This window comes from Pan paniscus, chromosome 19, assembly GCF_029289425.2.
Source record: "Pan paniscus chromosome 19, NHGRI_mPanPan1-v2.0_pri, whole genome shotgun sequence".
Classification (NCBI taxonomy): Eukaryota; Metazoa; Chordata; class Mammalia; order Primates; family Hominidae; genus Pan; species Pan paniscus.
The window spans coordinates 52,508,249-52,531,250 of record NC_073268.2 but is presented as its reverse complement, the minus strand read 5'-3'; the positions used below and the strand labels follow the sequence as shown (position 1 = coordinate 52,531,250).

Here is a 23,002-nt window from a genome sequence, read left to right as displayed (position 1 = left end):
CTACAACCACAGTGTCAACCCATCACGAAAAGGTTCTCATCCTTCATTCTAAAAGGTGGGTCATAGTGGAGCTCTAAGCCAGGCAGAGAAATCATACCCCTCAGAGTTTGAATATGTAGAAAACAGCTTCAAAAGCTGTGAGAAGCAACAGAAACTGAAATCTGCTTAGAAACATACATGATTAGAATTGGTTATGAAAAACTGTGTGACATTTGTAAAATGAAAACAAAAGGAAACTGGGTTTAAGGGAATTGTTTTGAAATGTGAGTTACAAGTTGTTTCTGGACTTTGGGTGGCCTAGAGTGGTGGCTACTTCAATTTTCCCTCTTAGAATAGTTTTTATGGGTAGAATATTCCAGATCCCTCTCCAGTTTCTGCAGGTTGAAAGCACTAGGGTGGAGGCAGGGGCTGTGCAAACAGGTATTCCTGAGTCTTTTTTGAGCTGTTGCCCTGCTCTGTGGTCCTTGTGGCTGTAAAGACACATTTCTTTCAAAGCAACTTCTTTGTTTAAACACGTTGGCACTGGCCGGGCACGGTGTCGCATGCCTGTAATCTCAGCACTTTGGGAGGCCAAGGCGGGAAGGCGGGTGGATCACCTCAGTCAGGAATTCAAGACCAGCCTGGCCAATATGGTGAATAAAAATACAAAAATTAGCTGGGCATGGTGGCGGGTGCCTGTAATCCCATCTACTCGGAAGGCTAAGGCAGGAGGATAGCTTGAACCTGGGAGGCCGAGGTTGCAGTGAGCCAAGATTGCACCACTGCACTACAGCCTGGGCAACAACAGTGAAACTCCACCTCAAAAAAAAAAAAAAAATTGGCATTAAAAAAATTGACAAATAACTGTACATATTGATGGGGTACATAGTGATGTTTCAACACCTATCATGTATAGTGATCAGATCAGGGTATTAGCATATCCGTCTCAAACATTTATCATTTCTTTGTGTTGAGAACATTCAATATCCTCCTTTTAGCTATTTGAAACTATAATATATTATTGTCAACTATAGTCATCCCATAGTGGTATAGAACACTAGAACTTATTCCCCCTATCTAGCTGTAATTTGGTATATCCTTTAACAAATCTCTCCCTATTCCTCCATCTCTCTACCCTTCCCAGTCTCTAGAAGCCTCTGTTCTTGTTTTTACTTCTATGAGATCAACTTTTTTAGCTTCGGCATATGAGTGAGAACATGAGGTGTTTAACTTTCTGTTCCTGGCTTATTTCACTTAACATAATGTCCTCCAGTTCCATCCATGTTGCCATGGATTTCATTCTTTTTTTTATGGCTGAATAGTATTCCATTGTGTATATGTACCACATTTTCTTTATCCAGTCATCTGTTGTTGGACACCTAGGTTGATTCTGTATCTTGTTATTGCGAACAGTGCTGCAGTAAACATGGGTGCAGATATGTTTTCAATATAGTGATTTCCTTTCCTTTAGATAAATGCTCAGTAGTGAGATTGCTGGATCATATGATAGTTCTGTTTGTAGTTTTTGAGGGCCCTCCACAATGTTCTTCCTAGTGGCTGTCCTAGTTTACATTCTTACTTACAGTATATGAGTTCCTTTTTCTTTGCATCCTCACCAGCATTTGTTATTTTTTGTCTTTTTGATAATTATCATCCTAAGTGGGGTGAGATGATGCCTCATTCTGGTTCTTATTTGCATTTCCCTGATAACTAGTGATGCTGAAAAGTTCTTAATGTATTTGTTGGCCATTTGTATGTCTTCTTTTGAGAAACATCTGTTCAGATGTTTTTAATTGAATTGTTTGTTTTTTTGCTATTGAGATGTTAGAGTTCATTGTATATTCTGGATATTAATACCCTGTCAGATAAGTAGTTTGCAAATATTTTGTCACGTTGTGTAGGGTGTCTTTTCACTCTGTTGTTTCATTTGCTGTGCAGAAGATTTATAGTTTGATATATTCCATTTATTTTTGCTTTTGTTGTCTGTGCTTTTGAGGTCTTATTCATAAAAATTTTTCCCAGGCCAATGTCCTAAAGCATTTCTCTTGTTTTCTTCTGGTCATTTTACAGTTTCAGGTCTTTTTTTTTTCTTCTGAGACAAAGTCTGGCTCTATTGCTCAGGCTGGAGTGCAGTGGTGCAATTTCAGCTCAGTACAACCTCCACCTCCTGGGCTCAAGCCATCCTCCCACCTCAGCATCCTGAGTAGCTGGGACTATAGGCAGGTACCACCATGCCCAGCTAATTTTTGTATTTTTTATAGAGAGGTGGGTCTTTGCCATGTTGCCCAGGCTGGTCTCAAACTCATGAGCTCCAGCGATCTGTCTGTCTCAGGCTCCCAAAGTGCTGGGATTACAGGCATGAGCCACTGTGCCCTGCCAGTTTCAGGTCTTACATGTAGGTCTTAGATCCATTTTTAGTTGATTTTTGTATAGAGTGAGAGGTGGGAATCTGGTTTCATTCTTCTGCATATGGATATCCAGTTTTCCCAGCAAAATCTATTGAAGAGACTGTCTTTTCCCCAGTGAGTGTTCTTGGCACTTTTGTCAAAAATCAGTTGGCTGTAAATACATAGATTAATTTCTGAGTTCTCTATTCTGTTTCATTGGTTTATGTATCTGTGTTTTTGTTTGTTTTAAACAGGCTTAATTCACTTTATTTTTCTTATATAAAAACCCTGTGTTACTTTGGGAAGCCAAGGTGGGCGGATCACTTGAGGTCAGGAGTTTGAGACCAGCCTGGCTGGCCAACATTGGTAAAACCCCATCTCTACTAAAAATACAAAAAATTAACCAGGCATGGTGGTGTGCGCTTGTAGTCCCAGGTACTCGGGAGGCTGAGGTAGGAGGATCATGTGAACCCAGGTGGCGGAGGTTGCAGTGAGCCAGGATTGCACCACTGCACTCCAGCCTGGGCGATAGAGCAAGGCTCCATCTCAAAACAAAACCCTGTGTTGTAGCCACAGCTGAAGCCTGAGTCCTCCACACACAGACTCTGGTGTGGGTCTTGACAAGATGGTCAGTGAATTACTGAGAGGAAGACTTGGTGAACACAGTCTCCTCCCAGAGGTCAGGGGGCAGATAGCTATAGGTCTTGGAGATGGCATCAAAGGTGGCCTTGGCAAAGTTGCCCAGGGTGGCACTGCAGCTCCTGGCTGAGGTGTAGCAGTTGTCAATACTGGACATCAGCAGCATCTTCTTGGGCACAGAGGCCAAGAGGATGCCAGTGCCCCTGGGTGCAGGAATAAGGTGCAGCAGCATGGAGCCGCAGCAGCCTGTCATCTTGCAAGGGACAGTGTGGGGCTTGCAATCTTGGTCCCCCAGTGGCCTCTGCACGGGGACAGTAGAGAGCTTGGTCAGGACAGTGATCCCTCTGACAGCAGTGGCTGCTTCCTTGGAGCACTTAACACCCAGACTGACACGGCCATTGTAATCCCTGATGGCAACAAACGCCTTGAACCTGCTGCGCTGGCTGGGGCAGGTCTGCTTCTGCACTGGCATAATCTTTAAAACCTCATCCTAGGCCTGGCGTGGCGGCTCACGCCTGTAATCCCAGCACTTTGGGAGGCTGAGGCGGGCAGATTACCTGAGGTCAGGAGTTTGAGACCAGCCTGACCAACATGGAGAAACCCCATCTCTACTAAAAATACAAAATTAGCTGGGCATGGTGGCGCATGCCTAATCCCAGCTACTCGGGAGGCTGAGGCAGGAGAATCACTTGAACCTGGGAGGTGGAGATTGTCGTGAGCCAAGATCATGCCATTGCACTCCAGCCTGGGCAAAAAAGCAAAATTCCGTCTCAAAAAAAAAAAAAAAAAAAAAAAAAAACCTCATCCTTGAGAGAGGCCCCCAGGAAAAAGTCAATGATCTCAGACTACTTGATGGGCGGGGAAAAGAGATAGATCTCCTCCAGGGACTTGATCTTCATGTCCTTGACCAGGCAGCCCAGCTTGGTGATGGGCATCCACTCCTTTGCCTGGACCTTGCCTCTGAGAGCTCCCCACAGCCTCAGCCCCTGCCCTGACTATGGCCACAATCCTAGCCCCAGAAGCTGCTGACAAAGCTTCCATGGTTTCCCATTCCAGGCTTCTGGGCCCTCCTGCTGCCATGGTGTCATCTACCATTTGGTGTTTTCTTGGAGAAATGTGTGTCTGTTTTATGCCAGTACCATGCTGTTTTGGTTACTACAACTTTGTAGTAAATTTTGAAGTCTGGTAATGTGATGCCTCCAGCGTTGTTCTTTTTGCTCAGGATGGCTTTGGCTCTTCAAGGTCTTTTGTGATTCTAAATTGTAGGATTTTTTTTCTATTTCTGCGAAGAATGTCATTGGTGTTTTGATGGGGATTGCATTGAATCTGTAGGTTGCTTTGGGTAGCAACAAAGTGACTTTTGAGAAGGCAACAGCTGGTGCCCCTCCCCAGGACCACCACACTGCTAGTGGCTTGAGGACTTGCTGCCCCATGGCATGTGGGATCAGATCATTCCATCATACCCACAAAGGGCACCTGACAACCCTGCATTCTCCTCTGCCACAGACAAATGAGCAGCTTGGCTTGATGGGCAGGGACAAGCCAACGCGGAGTCTCCTGGTGCCAGCCAGAATCTTGTGGCAGTCTCCCTGTCCAGAGACTGCTGGCTTGGGTCAGACCCACTGCCACTTGAGCAGACCCTGGGGACTTGCATCCTCCCTGGGCCTGAGCACTCACCCTGCCCTCGCAGCCGGATACCCGCGTGGATGTTCAGAGCAGCCAGGCAGCACCTCTGTCCTCCCCACCTCCCTAAATGGGCAGCTGTGGCTGCCAGCACCACTCAGATGCCCTCCCTCAGTGCCAGCTCCAGGCTCTCTCCTCAGCATGTACGTTCTGCTTTTCCTCTCAAAGCTGGAAGGACTTGAAAATAGATATGGGACAGATTGGCCCCACGTAGGTCATGAGCTGATAACAGTCACTCAACTGCATGAGTGGAGTTTTAGAGATAACCTCATCAGGGTGACTTATCAAGATATGCTCCTTGAGCCCCTCTGCCTGGCCAGCCGCCCCGTCCGGGAGGGAGGTGGGGGGGTCAGCCCCCCGCCCGGCCAGCCGCCCCATCCGGGAGGGAGGTGGGGGGGTCAGCCCCCCGCCTGGCCAGCCGCCCTGTCCGGGAGGGAGGTGGGGGGGTCAGCCCCCCGCCCGGCCAGCCGCCCCGTCCGGGAGGTGAGGGGCGCCTCTGCCCAGCCACCCCTACTGGGAAGTGAGGAGCCCCTCTGCCCGGCCAGCCGCCCCGTCCGGGAGGGAGGTGGGGGGGTCAGCCCCCCGCCCGGCCAGCCGCCCCGTCTGGGAGGTGAGGGGCGCCTCTGCCCGGCCGCCCCTACTGGGAAGTGAGGAGCCCCTCTGCCTGGCCAGCCGCCCCGTCTGGGAGGGAGGTGGGGGGGTCAGCCCCCCGCCCGGCCAGCCGCCCGGTCCGGGAGATGAGGGGCGCCTCTGCTCGGCCACCCCTACTGGGAAGTGAGGAGCCCCTCTGCCCGGCCACCGCCCCGTCTGGGAGGTGTACCCGGCAGCTCATTGGGAACGGGCCATGATGACAATGGCGGTTTTGTGGAATAGAAGCGGGGGGAAAGGCGGGGAAGGGATTGAGAGATCGGATGGTTGCCATGTCTGTGTAGAGGGAGGTAGACACGGGAGACTTTTCATTTTGTTCTGTACTAGGAAAAATTCTTCTGCCTTGTGATCCTGTTGATCGGTGACCTTACCCCCAACTCTGTGCTCTCTGAAACATGTGCTGTGTCCACTCAGGGTTAAATGGATTAAGGGTGGTGCAAGATGTGCTTTGTTAAACAGATGCTTGAAGGCAGCATGCTCGTTAAGAGTCATCACCACTCCCTAATCTCAAGTACCCAGGGACACAAACACTACGGAAGGCCGCAGGGTCCTCTGCATAGGAAAACCAGAGACCTTTGTTCACTTGTTTATCTGCTGACCCTCCCTCCACTATTGTCCTATGACCCTGCCAAATCCCCCTCTGTGAGAAACACCCAAGAATGATCAATAAAAATAAATTAATTAATTAAAAAAAAAAATGAGTACAAGAATAAAATAATAATGTTTTTTAAATTAAAAAAAAAAAAGATATGTTCCTTGATAATTAGGTAACAGAAGCCAGGTTTTTTTCACCCACAGCCCTAGTCCCTCCTCTGAACATCCCCATCTTGCTATACAGTAGACATTTTGTCAAAGGCTTTCAATCAAACTGCCTGGTTCAAATCACAACCCTATCTGTTATAAGCTGTGTGTCCTTGGGCAGGTTACCTTCATCTCTGTGCCTCAGTTTCCTCATCTGTAAAAGGGAACCATAATAGTACCTACTTTTCCGTGTTGATGTGAAGATTAAAAAAGCAAACATGAGTTCAGTGCTTCCCAGAGGGCTGGCCCTCAGGAGGCCCCCAGTCAAATGTCAGCGATGTATTATTCCTTTATTTTATTTTATTTTTTTGAGACAGGGTCTTGCTCTGTCACCCAGACTGGAGTGCAGTGGCACAGTCATGGCTCACCTTGACCTCCCAGGCTCAAGTAATCCTCCAACCTCAGTCTCCCAAGTAGCTGGGACCACCAGGTGCGCATCACCTAATTTTTAAATTATTATTTGTAGAGAGGGGGTCTCGCTATGTTACCCAGGCTGGTCTCAAATTCCAGGGCTGAAGCAATCCTTCCACCTCAGCCTTTCAAAGTGATGTTGGTATTACTCATATAGTCAGAGCATACTTTTTCCTCCTGAGAAGGGTAGGTCACATTTTTTGTTGCTTAGATGGAAGGAGACTTAGGCCATGGTATAAGGTCCTGGGGAGTCTCTTCCTATAACTGCAGGCGTAAAGCCACAGGAATGGTGGTCAGCTGGCACCAGGCAGAGCCAGCTGGGCTGGAGGGAGGGCTGGCCACTGAAAATGCCAGCCCAGCCTGCCTCTCTGCTGTTGGCCTCTGGATTCATCTTTTTCTGTGTGTCCTAGTCATTAGAAATTGGGCACGTTTCAGTCCTGTGCCTTCTGGGTGTCACAGACATGGGAGCTGTGCTGGGAGGGATCTCCACCCACCCCAAGATGGTCTGTCTGGGGAATTCCAAACTGGGCACTCAGGGACAGCCTTACTTCACAGGGAAGGTGGTGTTTTCCTGTGTCTGGTCAATAGCAATTAGCTGCAGTTAACAGCTTAGGGAGGGAAGGCTGGTGTCACGGTGACCCTATCACCACACTGCTATGTTGGGTGTCTGTCTGGGCCCCAGGACAGAGGCTGTGGAAGTCAGGGACTGCTGGTCCTGTGTGTCTGCAAGACTTAGCCCCATATCTGGCAGAGTGGAGGCTTGGTGAGCATACGCTCTCACACTCATTCTGCAGATGATGCCTGGCATCTGTGCTGCATGTTGTACACTGTTGCTGGTACTGAGGGGGTACATGGTGGTGAAAAGGCCATCCCCGTCCTCCCTCCTGAGCTTACATGTAGTGTGAATAGTCACATCAGCAGCAAATACACATCAGCCAAATAGTTTGAAACTATGATGAGGCTCTGACCTGACCTGATAAATGGGGCATGTGATACAGAGACAGTGGTTTTTCTGGAAGTTGATGAAGAAAGGCCTCTCCCAAGAGCTGATAGTCAAGCTGAAATCTGAATGACAAGGACAAGCCAGGCACATGGGGACCTAGGAAGAGCGTGTCTGCCAGGTGGAATATCAACTGAAAGGAGCAAGCCTGGGTGACTGGGGAAGAGCTCAGAGGCTGCCGCTGAGCATCAGGAGTGAGGGTTCTGGGGGTGGGAATCGCCCAGATGGGCAGGGTCAGCCACGAGGGTCTGGGGGACTATGGGGAGGAGCTGACGCTAGGGGTCATGAAAGCCACTAGAAGGTGTTGTGTAAAAGTGTGCAGTGATAGGGTTTGGGTTTTCAAGGGTCCCTCTGGCTGCCACATGGAGGACGGACTGTAAGAGGACAGTAAAGAGGCAAGCAGTCCAGGCCAAGGACGATGGTGGCTTGCCTCGGTGGTGATGTCGCGACAGAGAGAAGCTGAGAAACTGGCAGTGGAGTGAATGATGCATGCACTAAAGCAGGCCCTGACAACATAGTATCTCTGTCTGGGCCCTTGATGCCCACACTCCTTCCAGAGACATAGACATGCTACTGCGGGACCCAGCGCAGACATCCGGGAGAGCCTTCTTAGCGTGCAGACCCCAGGGATGGAGCCAGGTTCCCCAGGCCGACCCTGCTGATTTTGTGACCATTCATCAGTGGATGTGCTGGTGCAAACCGGATGGCATTGTGCGGGATCAGAAATGGTGGTTCCAACACCCCCATAGTACTCATCATACAGACTCTAAGGTTAAGAAGACCTCCAGGGGAAATCTCAGACTTCAACCTCTACCTGTAACTGCTTCTCTTAGAAAGTGCCAGAAGCCTCCACATAATTGAACTTTTGGAAATGACCCTGTTGGAAAGTTGAAACCATCTAATTATCATGAGCTCCTCTTTAACTGGGCCCCACTGGGTGCCCCACCAGGTGCTTTGTTAGCCTATTTTATCTGCCAGCAACCCTGTAAAGCAGGTTAGTGTGCCCTTTTGCAGATGAGAACACTGAGGCTCTGGGAGGTTGTCAGGCTTACTCACAGAGCCTCAGTCCAGCCACAGAGCTGGGCTGGACCACATCTGTCAGGCTCCGAGCAGCCCGCCCCGCCCCTCCCCTCCCTCCCAGCTCCCCCCGCCCCGCCCCATCTCCGCCCCTTCCCCACCCAGTCCAACTCCATCCAGCCCTTCCCCGACATGCTCCGCCCGCCCCGCCTACCGCGCGCAGGTCGTTAGGCAGGTCCTCGCCCAGGTCGCCCTCGACAATCTTCTCCAGGGTGCTGATAGAGATCTCCAGGAGCTTCTCGTGGTGGTGATTCTCCAGGTCCCGGCACTGGGCCATCGTGCAGCCCCGAGTTAAGCAAAGGCCCGGGAGGAGCAGGCCCGGCGCGTCCCTGATGCTCTCAGACGGCGGGAGACAGACTTTAAGGGCCCAAGGCGAGCTCGGAAATTCCGGCTGGCAGCACCGTCCACTCACAAGCTCTGAACCCTGGGCCTTCCCCGACTCCCTGCCCCTGCCCCACACCTTGGACGGACCCTCGGCCCCTGCCATCACACTCTTCTCTCCCTCCTGCATGGAGGCTCCTGGCCTCTGGGTTAACTGCTTCTCACCCTGTGCATTTGGTACCACTTGTTGCCTCTATAACTTGTCTCCCTGAGGGACTGTGAGCCCCAGGAGGGCAGGACCACAGGGCTGCTGCTAGCTGGAGCACAGCAGTTTGCCCCATGTGGAGTGCCCTGAGTTCGGGTGGAAGAAGGGTTGGCCATGCTCCAATGTTGGCTCCTCACCCTAACATTTCACCTGATGTACTCCTTATAGTGTCTTCCATGTGGGGGTTGCCTCAACCCCAGAGTGTGCTTGCCTGCAACACAGGGGGCGTCATTTCCTAGTGAACATCACTCATATGAGAACAATCATGCTGGGAGCCTACTGCAAACAGTTTGGATGTTGTCCCTCTGGGCATCCAAACCACAGCTCTAACCAGGCCATCATTGTTCTGAGGGTCGGGAAACCTCCTCAGACCCTGTGGAACATTCTTTTGTCCAGAGGCCAGGACAAGCCCAGGGGCTCTGTAGCACCTCCCCATGGGGGAAGGTCATCACAGAAAGGATATAGGCTTTGGACATTTTCGATAAACAGTCCTACCATGTCAACAATGTTCCTTTCAAACATGTTTATAGTCTCCTGGAAATGTTAAAGAACACAGTTAACATGCATATTTAGATGTCCAGCACAGAGCAAAAGGTACTCCTCAAAATTTAGCAACCAGCTCCTCTAATCACAGACCTTCAGCGTAAAGACCACCCATCTTGACCCTCCTGAGCAGATGGTTGTGAACTGACCCCTCTGCTCTCTCTAAAGTTGTTGTTCTCCAACCATATTAACTCCCTCACCATCTGAATGTTTAATGCTGTCACCGGAACTTTGCCAGGAACACTTGTCCTGGTCTTACTCCCCTTACCTGCCTGCCCAACACACACACACACACAGCCAACCCCCCCCTCTCCTTTGGGTTTCTCAGTGACATCTGTGCATCACCTCCAGGGAAACAGTGGAGTGAGCTGTTAAGAGCTAGACTGCCTGGGTCAGTATTCCCAGCTCCAGCACTGTGTGTAACTCTGGGAAAGGCATTTCACCTCCTTGGGCCTCATCTTCCTCATCTGGGAAATAGGTTACCTGCATAATCCCTGCGTTGTGGCGTTGTGGTGAGGTTAAATGAGTCACTTCACAAAAAATGCTTTGCAAGGTGCCTGACAGAGAGGAGGCCCTCAGTAGGAGCGGGCTGGCACTCCAGATCTCTTTCAGTTAGTTGCTGTTTTGTGGTGCTTAGCAAGGCCCAAATGGGAGTTAGTGTTGATTGAAGGAACAATGGAAGATGTGATCTCCAGGCCTGCCACTCTCGGAGTGCCCCACTCCCATCTGCTATAGACTCCAGGGGCTGCAAGGTGGGCAGAGGTGGAATCTATAGGAATGTGAGTACTGTCTGCAGAGTGAGCACATCACATAATTTTCAAACACATGTATGTGCTGTTCTCGTGAATAAAAATAGGGTCATTGAAAAGCATGATTGCGCTTGTGGTTTTCTGGCCACCAGTAATACAAGTAGGATGGCACATGGGTTCTGGGAAATGTTTGGATGTTGAAAAGCAATCTCCGTGCCTGAAAAGGCTGGGAGCTGCTGCCTCACTCTCCCCCTGGCACTGTGCGCTGCTTCTGCAGTGCCTGTGCTCTCCAGCAGGGAGGGAGCACCTGCCCTGTGATGTGATGGGGAAATCTATCCCATGTCTGAGGTGTCACTTGACGTGTGAGGAATTGATTAGGTGCTATCACTTGGCCCAGCCACAGCAGCATCCGATGAGGTTCAATTCATCACACCACTTCAGACTCCCAGCCTCCGCTGCCTTGTAACACATACTCTGGCTGCTAATGAATTTCAGACAGCGGCGCTTTTCATTTCCACTACTTAGTGCTGAGTTGCAGCCTCCTTGCGTCGCCTGAGAAGCGGCAACTGCAGGCTGCAATGCGGAGGGGTCTTTGTTTGGTCCCCAAGTGGGGGTGCGCTTTGCCTTTAGAGTACCCGGATAGCTCCAGGGGTCTAATCAAAAACCTCTCCCCACTGACTTCCAGGATAGGGGGAACATTTCAGAAGAATGAGCTCACCTCTCATTTTCCACAAGAATCACTTCCAATCTAAATTATTAAAATGTAATAAAAGCAAACAGTACTGATGAGCAAGAAAGCTACAGCCTGCCACGCTGAGTCGTGCTGGATGTTTCCAGCAGAGGCGTGCCCATGAAGGCTACAGTTCACCTATGGATGTGCAGCTGCATCGCCAGATTCTGGCACTTGTGCCCAGGGCCCAGCCTTACCTCCAGCTGCTCCACCAGCTGCATCTCCAGCGTCATGAGCGCATCGAACAACTCACTGATGTCAGCACTGCATTCTAGGATCATCTTCTCAATGTTGCGCAGTTCCGACTCCTCTCGAATGGCACTTAAACTCTAGAAACAATAGACTGCACTTTAGGAATCAACAACTAAGTGTAATTAGATAATGGCAGGTGGCAATTTGGTTTTGTGGGTAAGAATTTGGACTCGAGTCAGCCTGCCCAAGTGCAAGTCTCAGCTTTGCCATTTGCTGGCTCTGAGAGCATGTAGAAGCTACCTACCCTCTCCATGCCTCAGTTTCCTGGTCTGTAAAGTGCGATTGATAGCCCCTACCCTTGACACAAGTGAGAGAACACATGTGAGGCTCTTTGAGCACTAGCAAGTGCTCACTCCCTGTTAGCTCAGGTTTTTATTAGAGGCTGGTAGGCAGGGTAGAAGGAGCCATGGCTTTCATGGGGTTCAGAGCATTTCACACCAAAATATGCCGCTTTGGCATAGTGATTATTTTGAGTTAAAGATACTTAAAGGCCGGGAGCGATGGCTTATGCCTGTAATCCCAGCACTTTGGGAGGCCGAGGTGGGTGGATCATGAGGTCAGGAGATCGAGACCATCCTGGCTATCACAGTGAAACCCCATCTATACTAAAAATACAAAAAAAAAAAAAAAAAAAATTAGCCAGGCATGGTGGCGGGTGCCTGTAGTCCCAGCTACTCGGGAGGCTGAGGCAGGAGAATGGCGTGAACCTGGGAGGTGGGGCTTGCAGTGAGCCGAGATTGTGCCACTGCACTCCAGCCTGGGCGACAGAGTGAGACTCTGTCTCAAAAAAAAAAAAAAAAAAAGCTTAAAAACAGAAAATGCAAAGAGGACACCCTGAACTCCCTTTTTCTTCCTGAAAGCAGAAGTTAAATCTCCCATGGGAAACGTGCCCTCCCTGTACCAGGAGGAAAGAAACCATTCTTTTTTTTTTTTTTTTTTTTTTTTAAGACGTAGTCTCACTCTGTCACCCAGGCTGGAGTGCAGTGGTACGATCTCGGTCACTGCAACCTCTGCCTCCTGAGTTCAAGCAATTCTCTGCCTCAGTCTCCTGAGTAGCTAGGATTACAGGCACCTGCCACTATGACTGGCTAATTTTTTTTTGTATTTTTAGTAGAGACGGGGTTTCACCATCTTGGCCAGGCTGGTCTTGAACTCCTGACCTCATGATCCACCCACCTCGGCCTCCCAGAGTGCTGGGATTACAGGTGTGAGCCACTGTGCCCGGCCAAGAAGCCATTCTTATCATCAGAGGGAGGGAGTCCGGGCCAAGGGGAATCTGTGTGAACAAACCTTGTTAAACTAACGCTCATCTGCCTTGTCACTTCTCCACGATGAACTGCCTTAGCCCAAACCTCTTTGTCTTGTCACGTTCTCACAATTCACTACTCTCTGTCCAACTAAGTATATAAGCTTTCGGCCCTAACGGCTTCTTGAGCCTTCATTTTGCTTGTGAATGCTCCCATGTACATGTACAAATTACTCAATAAAATTTGTATGCTTTTCTCGTTTGTCTTATGTCAGTTTAATTCTTGGTCCTAGTCAGTGACCCTGATAAGCTAGAGGAAAAAATTTACCTGCCTTACAACTTCAGAGTTAGGTGAACCTGAATTTGAATCCTGCCTGGGTCACTTAGCAGTGTGACCTTGAGAGACCCACTTTCATTCGCTGACTCAGTTTCCTCACTGTAAATGGGGAGAAGCATCTCTGCCTCACGGGGTCCTGGGGATCAGAGGCCGTGTACAGGAAGCACCTGGTGCACAGTGGAGCTCAGCTATCGGAGGCTCCTATAAAAGGCCTATCACAGGCACAGGCCAGGAAAGACCCTGGCAAGGAAAGACAGTTCCAGTCTTTGAGGAGATGAATTGAACCCACACAGAACCCCAGTGAGCAAGTGGAAGCTAATGCTAAATAGATGCTGAGCCCTTTGGAATGAGGGGGTGCTCAGAGGGTATATGGCAACCTGGGGTCCAAACAGCACTGACTACCAGCTGCTTACTAGCAAAGGGCCTGGGTTACCACCAACACCAGATGTGATTTTGGCTTGTTTTTGTTGATGCCTGGTATTAGTCATGAAGGAGGATGGAGTAACAGCATGATTGAGGGGGGCGAATGACATAATAATAGCTACCCTGTCTGGAGGAAAACCAGGCTCGATCCCTACCTCAAGCCTTACATGAAAACAAATTCCTGATGAAGATTCAAATGTAAAAAATTAAACCATAAGTGCTAGCAGAAAACCTGGGAGATTTTTTTTTTCTTTGAGACAGAGTCTCACACTGTCACCCAGGCTGGAGTGCAGTGACGTGATCTTGGTTCACTGCAACCTCTGTCTCCCAGTTTCCAGCGATTCTCTCGCCTCAGCTTCCCAAGTAGCTGGGATTATAGGTGCCTGCCACCATGCCCAGTGAATTTTTGCATTTTTAGTAGAGATGGGGTTTCACCATGTTGGCAGGCTGGTCTCAAACTCCCGACCCTCAGGTGACCCGCCCGCCTTGGTCTCCCAAAGTGCTGGGATTACATGCATAAGCCACTGCGTCCGGCCAAACCTGGGAGATTTTTAACAAATAATCTGAGATCTTGCCAAATATAACCAGAAGATTGGTAAATTCTACTACCTTAAAAATTTTTAAATTCTTTTAAATTTATTTATGTATTTACTTTTAAGATGGGGTCTTACTATGTTGCCCAGGCTGCTCTCAAACTGCTGGGCTCAAGCGATCTTCCTGCCACAGCTTCCCGAAGTGCTGGGATTACAGTTGTGAACCACCTCCCCCAGCCAAAAAAATTTTTCATTCTGAATGGCAAAAGCGCCACAGACAACATTGCAAGATAAAACACAAACCGGGAAAAATATTTGCCATTCATTTCACTGACACAATCTACAAAGAGCTCCTACAAAGTAATAACATTTTTTTTCTTTTTTTGAGACAGACTCTCACTCTATTGCCCAGGCTGGAATGCAGTGGCATGATCTTGGCCCACTGCAACCTCCACCTCCTGGGTTCAAGTGATTCTCCTGCCTCAGCCTCCCAAGTAGCTGGGATTACAGGCATGCATCACCACCCTGGCTAATTTTTGTATTTTTAGTAGAGACGGGGTTTCACCATGTTGTCCAGGCTGGTCTCGAACTCCTGACCTCAGGTGATCCACCCACCTTGGCCTCCGAAAGTGCTGAGATTACAGACGTGAGCTACCACGCCCAGCCAGGTAATAACTTTTTAAAAAAGAAAGGTCTGGTCTGATGGTAGTAGGTTATCAGAACTTATTAAATTTGGTGTCACTGAAGTTGGTATACAGTCTCCCACTGCAAAATTTGACTAGCTAAAAAAAAAAAAGAAAGAAAAAGAAAAAAAGAAAGAAACAGCCAGGTGTGGTGTTGTGTTCCTGTAGTCCCAGCTACTCAGGAGGCTGAGGCACGAGGATTGCTTGAGCCCAGGAGTTCAAGGCTGCAGTGAGCTATAATGGTGCACTGCACTCCAACCTGGGCAATGGAGTTAGACCCTATTCTGAAAATAATAATAATAAATAATTTAAGAAGAGAGAGAGAAACCAAAAACCAAATAGAAAAGTGGGCAAGGGCAAAATATAAGTACAAATAATTCACAGAATAAAAAACACAAATGGTTGTAAAACATGCAAAACGTGTTGCTCATCCCCACATAAGAGAAAATAAACGCATACTCAGGGTGCACAGATTGGCAAACATGAGGAAGCCTGTGACACTGGCCTGATGACGGCTGTGGAAGGTACAGGTTCTGTAGGTTACAGTTGGACAATAACCATGAAAAAAACCAATGTACAGTTCCACTTCTAGGACTTCATCCTGCAGGTCAAACTTGCACCAACTTATTCAGTGGAACACTAAAAGAGCAAAAGGTTGGGAAAAAACCTAACTGTCCATCAACAGGGACTGGCTAAATAATTATGGCTCACCCATGCAATGCGATATTTTAGCTATAAAAAAAAGAAGCTACTTTTTCATTTTGGAAGGCTCTCCAAGATGCATAATATAGGAAAGCAAAGTACAGAACAAGGCATGCTATGCGCACACACACACACACACACACACACTCACGCGAAAGCAAAGTACAGAACAGGGCATGCTATGCGCGCGCACACACACACACACGAAAGCAAAGTACAGAGCAAGGCATGCTATGCACACACACACACACACACACACACTCTCACGCGAAAGCAAAGTACAGAACAGGGCATGCTATGCACACACACACACACACATAGGAAAGCAAAGTACAGAACAAGGCATGCTATGCACACACACACACACACTCACGCGAAAGCAAAGTACAGAACGGCATGCTATGCACACACACACACGAAAGCAAAGTACAGAACAGGGCATGCTATGCATACACGCATACACACATAGGAAAGCAAAGTACAGAACAAGGCATGCTATGCACACACACACACACACACACTCACGCGAAAGCAAAGTACAGAACAGGGCATGCTATGCACACACACACACATAGGAAAGCAAAGTACAGAACAAGGCATGCTATGCACACACACACACTCTCACGCGAAAGCAAAGTACAGAACAGCATGCTATGCACACACACACACACACACACAGGAAAGCAAAGTACAGAACAGGGCATGCTATGCATACACGCACACACACATAGGAAAGCAAAGTACAGAACAAGGCATGCTATGCTCACACACACACACACACACGAAAGCAAAGTACAGAACAGGGCATGCTATGCATACACGTACACACACATAGGAAAGCAAAGTACAGAACAGGGCATGCTATGCTCACACACACACACACGAAAGCAAAGTACAGAATAGGGCATGCTATGTGCGCGTGTGCGTGCACGCACACACACACACACACAGAGATACAGGAGTAGGAGGGAGACCATATCCCCCAGTGGCCATTCTTCAGGCTGTGCCATGTGCACACACTACTCATTCGAGAGTGCAGCTGACTACACACAGACATGCTGTCATCCTTTTGGGCTGACTCTGCTCCAGGCCTTGCACAAGTGCTTTCCCTCTCTGTCTCTGTTTCTCACTACAGTTCTTCAAGGTGGTTATCTCTGTTCTGCAAATGAGGCAATGGAGGCTAGGAGAGGGTCAATAATGTGTCTCTGGGTCACCAGTGAGGAGTCTGCCTGAGCCCCAAGCCTTACATGGCTGCAGCATGACCCTGAAACGTGACTCACTGGGCACCTGGAGCAGTGCACTGTGTGCAATGGATGAGGCCTAATGGGGATGAGTGGGAGGAGCGTAGGAAAACCTATAGGAGAGGGCCTGTCAGGGAGGGAACTGGAGGTCTGCAGGGCCTATGGGGTCTTGGGAACTTCCAAGTCAGTGGCCTCTATCCAGGCTGTGCATGGAAAGCACCCAGGGAACAATGGAAAATCCCTGTGCCAGGCCACAGGGTGCTGCTGGGCCTGAATGTGAGCACATTTCCAGGGCCCGGGGACTCCGCGTGCAGGCTGAGCAGGATCCACTGCTCTTGGCTCTAGAAGGGGAGCACTAGGATGGTCAGCTCGTCCGAGGTGGCCTTTGAGGAGCTGGCCCGCAATGAAGGCAGGTGCCTGAACGGAGGAGCAAGTGGCACGTTCCATGTTCCAAGTCAGGCTTGGCATGGCCCATATCCTGCTTATGCAAAGGGACTCGCTGCTGAGGGGCTGGGTCCCTGCACCAGGCCTCAGGAAGAGCCAGCTAGCTGACACTCCCAAGCCCAGTGGCTACAGGGACCAGATAAATATCAGGAAGGAAGGCTGGACAGGGACTGCGGGACTGGAGACATGACCTGTCCAGAGGGGACAACTGCCACTCAAGCCCTGATGACAGTTGCTTCCAGAGAAGCTGGCAACCACAATTTTTTCTGTGAAATCTGCTAGTTTCTAATGTCAGCAGGATGTTCGAAATGTTTTAAAACCCTATTCAGGCCAAATAAAACACATATGTGAGCCAAATGTATTCCTCTGCTGACAGTTTTGAACTTCTGGTTGAATGCAGTAACCCCTGCTCCCTAAAATATAACAAGGAGGGTCTTGAGAATTAAATCGCACAACATGTGAGGCCCTGGAGGTTAATGAGACAGGAATGGGGGTGGCCGTTGGGGAGGCGGGAAGCACATGGGAGTGGATCACCAACTCCATCAGATCTGAACTTGCGCATCGAGGGACTTTGCTCTACTTTAAGTTCACAACAAGGAAGGGCCTTAAGTTCACAACAAGGATGGGCTCCCTAAAGCCCCTTATGCTACAAGCAAGCTTGGTGTGTGTGAACAGTTTTTTGAGGAAAAAGAAGGTCCACAGCTTTCCTTAGCATCTCACAAAGATCTGTGATTTACAACAGGCTAAGCATCCTGTCTTTAAAAGTAATGCCAACTCAAAGAGGCAGCTGCCATCAAATACAAAGATTGGTGCCCTTCCCAATGGCCCCTGCTTGGGCTGGACCCCATGGCCTGGTTAGGCTGAGTCCTGACCACCCAGAGTCTTCTCCTTTGCTGCTCCTAGTGGGTGGAGGAACGCCCTTCCTCCCCATCAACTTTTCTTTCTTCTGTGAGCCTCAGCCTTCCCTAAACTCCCCAGCCTGAGATAAGGCACCCCTAGGGCACCCCCAAGGCTCCCCAGGCTTCCCTCCAGGATGGCACTGATCCCTCTGCTTGCTCAGGTGGGGGGTGGGGCCTGGGCCTGGGTCTGAGCCCCACAAGGGCAGGAACCATGGCCAGTGTGGCTCTAGCTTCTTAGGATCAGGCAGAGAGTAGAGCTCAGAAAATGTCTATTAAATGAATGAATGAATAAAAGGATGGTAATCATTACTGTCAAAATAGTAATGGTCATACTAATACTGTTATTAATAGTAACGATGATGATAAGTTGGGGGGTAGGGCCGACCTTGAATCCCAAGGGCGCTTTGTGTGACAAAGACCCACAGGCCACACGTCAAGCAGTGGGGAGCTGTGGTTGGTGGTGCTGGTGTAAGGCGGGCCTTGGCTCTGCCACTGATTAGCTGTATGATCTCTGGCAAATGGGGACAATAACCATTGGCCTCAGGGGTCATCAGAGGGTACAGGAGTTGCAGCCCCCCTACAGTGGGAGTGGCAAGAGCAGGGAGGGCCTACAGTAGGAGACAGGGAGGGCCTCAGGAGGCTCGGGGCCTACCGACAAGTGCTTCTCCTCGAACTTGGCAATCTTGCGTTTGCCCTGCTCCTGGTTTTCCTGGATGGCCTCATGGACACATTCACTGAAGGTGTCAAGCTCTGTTTTCCGCTTCTCCTGCTGTTTCAGGCCATACTCAAAAATATTCACGCAGATGATGACAAACTTGTCCTTGTAGGTGAGTGGCTGTTAAGGAAGCCCACAGCTGTTTCAGGAGCAGGCTGCGGAGGGCACGGCCAAGGTGTTGGTAACCCTGGCACAGTGCACAGACTGTGCGCTCAACAGTGTGTGAGACTCAAACTCCTGGTCTCATTTGGTTCATTTGGTGGATGAAGAAATCAAAGGCCCAGAGAGCCAGGATTGAGATGTAGGTAAAATGTGTGTTTGGTGCATCCCCACCCTCAGCCTGAGGGATTCAGGAATGGGGCCTGTGTGAAGGAAGGAGGCAGAATCCATTGCGGAGTCTACCGAGCAGAAGGCAGACATGCTCAGAGAGGCCCCAGAAGAGAGGCCTGGGGACCCTGGGGGCCTGCGAGCCGGTCCCAGCTGGGGAAGCAGGCAGTGTGTGTTTCTGTCTCTGGTGTGCTATCTGGAAGGGCACCCTTACTGAGGGCCTGTCTTGGTGCTCAGCTGCTGTAGCTGTGCTGGGGATGTTCAAGTCCTGGCTCTGCCACTGCTTCCAGGACCCACCCTGGCAAGTCACTTCACCTCTCTGGGCCTCAGTTTCCTCATCTGCAGCTGAGGGTACAAAAGAGCCTGCCACATGGAGTCCTTGGAGTCAACCAGGTAAAGCCTACAGGACCTTGGTGATCCTGTGGGATGGAAACTGATGCCCGGAGAGATGAAATGCCTTGCCCAAAGTCACACGGCTACAGAGGGCTACAGCCAAGGCAAACCTGGGTCACCAGCTGGCAGAAACAACCCAGCTCTGGAGCCCTGCTCTTCACTGTTCCTCACCACCCTGCCCTCATTCTTTCCAGAATGTCAGGTGTGTTTGGTTTTTTTTAGAGATGGTGATATGGTTTGGCTGTGTCTCCACCCAAACTCATCTTGAATTGTAACTCCCATAATTCCCATGTGTTGTGGGAGGAACCCGGTGGGGGGTAATTGAATTATAGGGGTGAGTCTTTCCTGTGCTGTTCTCATGATAGTGAATGAGTCTCATGAGATCTGATGGTTTTAAATATGGGAGTTTCCCTGCACAGGCTTTCTTTCTTTGCCCACTGCCCATGTAAGATGTGACTTGCTCCTCCTTGCCTTCTGCCATGATTGTGAGGCCTCCCCAGCCATGTGGAACTGTAAGTTCAATTAAACCTCTTTCTGGCTGGGCGCGGTGGCTCACGCCTGTAATCCCAACACTTTGGAAGGCCGAGGCAGATCACCTGAGGTCAGGAGTTTGAGACCAGCCTGACCAACATAGTGAAACCCAGTCTCTACTAAATACAAAAAATTAGCCAGGTGTGGTGGCGCATGCCTGTAATCCCAACTACTTGGGAGGCTGAGGCAGGAAAATCGCTTGAACCCAGGAGGCGGAGGTTGCAGTGAGCTGAGATTGCGCAATTGCACTCCAGCCTGGGCAACAACAGCGCAACGCTGTCTCAAAAAACAAAACAAAAACAAAAAAACAAAAAAACCAAAAACCTCTTTCTTTTGTAAATTGCCCAGTCTCAAGTATATCTTTATCAGGAGCATGAAAACAGACTAATACAGATAGGGTCTCACTACATTGCCTAGCCTAGACTGGTCTCAAATTCCTGGCCTCAAGCAATCCTCCTGCCTTGGCCTCCCAAAGTGCTGGGATTATAGGCATGAGCCACCTCACAGGCCCAGAATGTCAGGTTTTTGAGTGAATTTTTCTCTATCCAGTGAAGGTGGCTCCACAGACTCACCTGTGACTGGATGCCTTAGCTCAGAGCTCTCAGATCCAGGAGCTCCTTGATTCTGTCCTGAGTCCCTCAGCTCACAACTTAAGCCAATTGATCGATGGTCACAGCCACAGCCCTAATGACAGGTACCAACCACGTCCTCTGGGCTCCAGGCAACTGGGGAAAGAATGAGATTCTCAGGCCCCACAGACAAAGCTTCAAAAGCTGGCCTCTAATGGGGTGACCCTGGACAGCCAAGCTATGTTTTCCCAACTATAAAATGGGGTTAATGATGGTACCTGCCTAGTGGGGTGGTTGAGAAAACAATAAATGCCAGATCCAAGTGCACAACAAGAACAAGTGAGTATGGCTAATGAGAACACATTTCAATCCATTTCTCCACCTCTGAAAACCTGGCTTGCCAAACATGGCCAGCCCATGCCATGCTGACCAGATACTCCACATGTCCCTGAAATCCAGACAGCATCTCCCCCATGCAGCTCAGCTGACCGGACTCTGAACTGCCTGTTGGGTACATTGCTCTCAAGTGGAGATTTTACCTCCCAAGGTCTTACAAGAGAGATGAAGAAACTGAGGCCTAGAGCGGAAGGGGCCTTGCCAAGGCAGGCTGGTAGCAGAGGCTCTGAGACAGCCATGAACTCAGAAGGATATGTCTCAAGGAGCTCACCGACACCAGGCAGGTAGGACAGCTTGTTGCCCTCTGAGTCCTCAGCGTACATGCTGTCAAACAGGAAGGAGCCGTTCAGGTGTTCCACAAACGCAGTCTGTGGGCAGAAACACACGTAGGTAGGACGGCTCCTGTCAGGGGCCCCTGCATCATCTCACAGGCCCATGAGGAAGGCAGGTCAGGAGGGAGCATGTTCCAGACAAAGAGAATGGCATGTGCAGAGGTGCAGAGGCATAAAACTGCAGGCTGTTTCCAGAATGTTATACATTTCTCAGTCTGGTTGCAAGGAGGGGTGGAGACTGGTGGGAGAGAGGCCAACTGGGTCCAGTCATGAATTCAGGGCCATGCTGGGCTACAGGACCTGAGCCGTTCCTGGCATGTCATGGGGAACTGCCTTAAGGGTCTTAAGGGGCCTCTGACAGACTGTTTTTAGCACATTCTCTCCAGCAGCTGGAGGCAGGAATGCCAATAAGGAGTAGGGTCAGGGTCTGGACTGAGACGGAGCTGGCCCTGGGGCAGACAGCAGATGAGCCAGGCAGGGAGAGGGCATCAGGCCCTGTGGAGGGAGCATGATTTCTGTGTTTTCAGAGCCTGGGGATCCCTGCGGACCGTTTTACTTGATCAGTGCCCTCTTGTGGGCATCTGAGGGGGCCGAGGGCGTGCAGCCTGCCGGAGCGGTACCTTGTGCTTCTCTAGCTCCTCCCGCCGCGCCTGCTCGTCCTCCAGCTGGGCCTGCATCAGGTTCTCCCGGTGCTTCAGCTCGTCGATGCTGTACTGGTGCTTAGCCTCCGCAAGCTTTTTCTGACCAGGGAACGGGAGTGGCATTGTTACCAGAGGTTCCTCCAAGCCACACCGCCTCTGCCATGCCGCCTCTGCCATGCTGCAGCCTCCCGCGCATGGGCAGGGGTGTTGCACAGGGGCCTGCATGAAGGCTGTGAAAGCCATGAGGTCTCGTGGATGAGAATGCCCATCTCCTGATGACCCTCACCAGGTTTTTGTGAGCGCAGGGAAATCAGGGAAAGACCAGGAGGAGCGGAAGGCAGCGTGGCAGGCTGGGGTTCCCGGGGCCATCTCCAGGGCAGGAGCCACAGCAATGGAGTGCTCCCCTCGCCCCAGACTGGGTGTTCTCCACAGAGGACTTGCTCTCTCACTCCCAACAGCCCTCAGCAGGCCTTCTGGCCCTCTTTTAGGGAAGGAGGACAACAGGACAGAGGTAGAGTGAGGCCATAGGGCTGGTCACGAGGGTCTGGCCCTTGGCTCTCTCCACCACACTGGCTCATCCCCCTGTACCTGGCCAGGAATGCTGGCACCTCTAGAACTTAGTCCCCGTCCCCCAGCTCACTCCATGTGCCCCAGGTGATCCCACCTGTACCATGGCTTCAACTACTGCCAATTGGCAATCCTCAGATGACACTCAGGTCTCTACCTCCAGCCCTGACTCTGCCCCTGAGAGCCAGGCCTGAGCCTCTGATGGCCTGGTTCCCTCTGGAGCTCAGCTGTTAATATTGCTCCTGGGATGACACCAACTTAGGGTGAATCCTGGCTTGGCCTTGAGCCAGTGATCCTGGCTGCTTGCCCTCCTTGGGCCTCCTCAACTTCTTTTCTTTTCTAATTTTTAAGTTTTTTCACTCTGTTGCCCAGGCTGGAGTGCAATGGCATCTTCTTAGTTCACTGCAGCCTCAAACTCCTAGTCTCAAGCGATTCTTCTACCTCGGCCTTGTGAGTAGCCAGGATTACTGGTGTGTGCCACCACACCTGGCTAATTTTGGTAGTTTCTGTAGAGATGGGGTCTCCCATCAGAGTGAAA

At 50.2% G+C, this 23,002-nt stretch overlaps 1 protein-coding gene and 1 pseudogene across 1 annotated transcript in view; both read right to left on the bottom strand.

Annotated features, from left to right (window-relative positions):
• Positions 1 to 23,002, bottom strand: part of DRC3 (dynein regulatory complex subunit 3) — a 45,860-nt gene that overhangs the window by 2,110 nt on the left and 20,748 nt on the right. Inside the window, exons 7-12 of the mRNA XM_055101785.2 lie at positions 21,877 to 21,996; positions 21,182 to 21,292; positions 18,646 to 18,822; positions 11,431 to 11,562; positions 9,675 to 9,745; positions 8,780 to 8,903 (exon numbers count right to left, since the gene is read on the bottom strand). Of these exons, the coding sequence (XP_054957760.1) occupies positions 8,780 to 8,903; positions 9,675 to 9,745; positions 11,431 to 11,562; positions 18,646 to 18,822; positions 21,182 to 21,292; positions 21,877 to 21,996 (735 nt within the window). The remainder of the gene's footprint in view (positions 1 to 8,779; positions 8,904 to 9,674; positions 9,746 to 11,430; positions 11,563 to 18,645; positions 18,823 to 21,181; positions 21,293 to 21,876; positions 21,997 to 23,002) is intronic.
• Positions 795 to 3,626, bottom strand: LOC112437574 (small ribosomal subunit protein uS5-like; annotated as a pseudogene).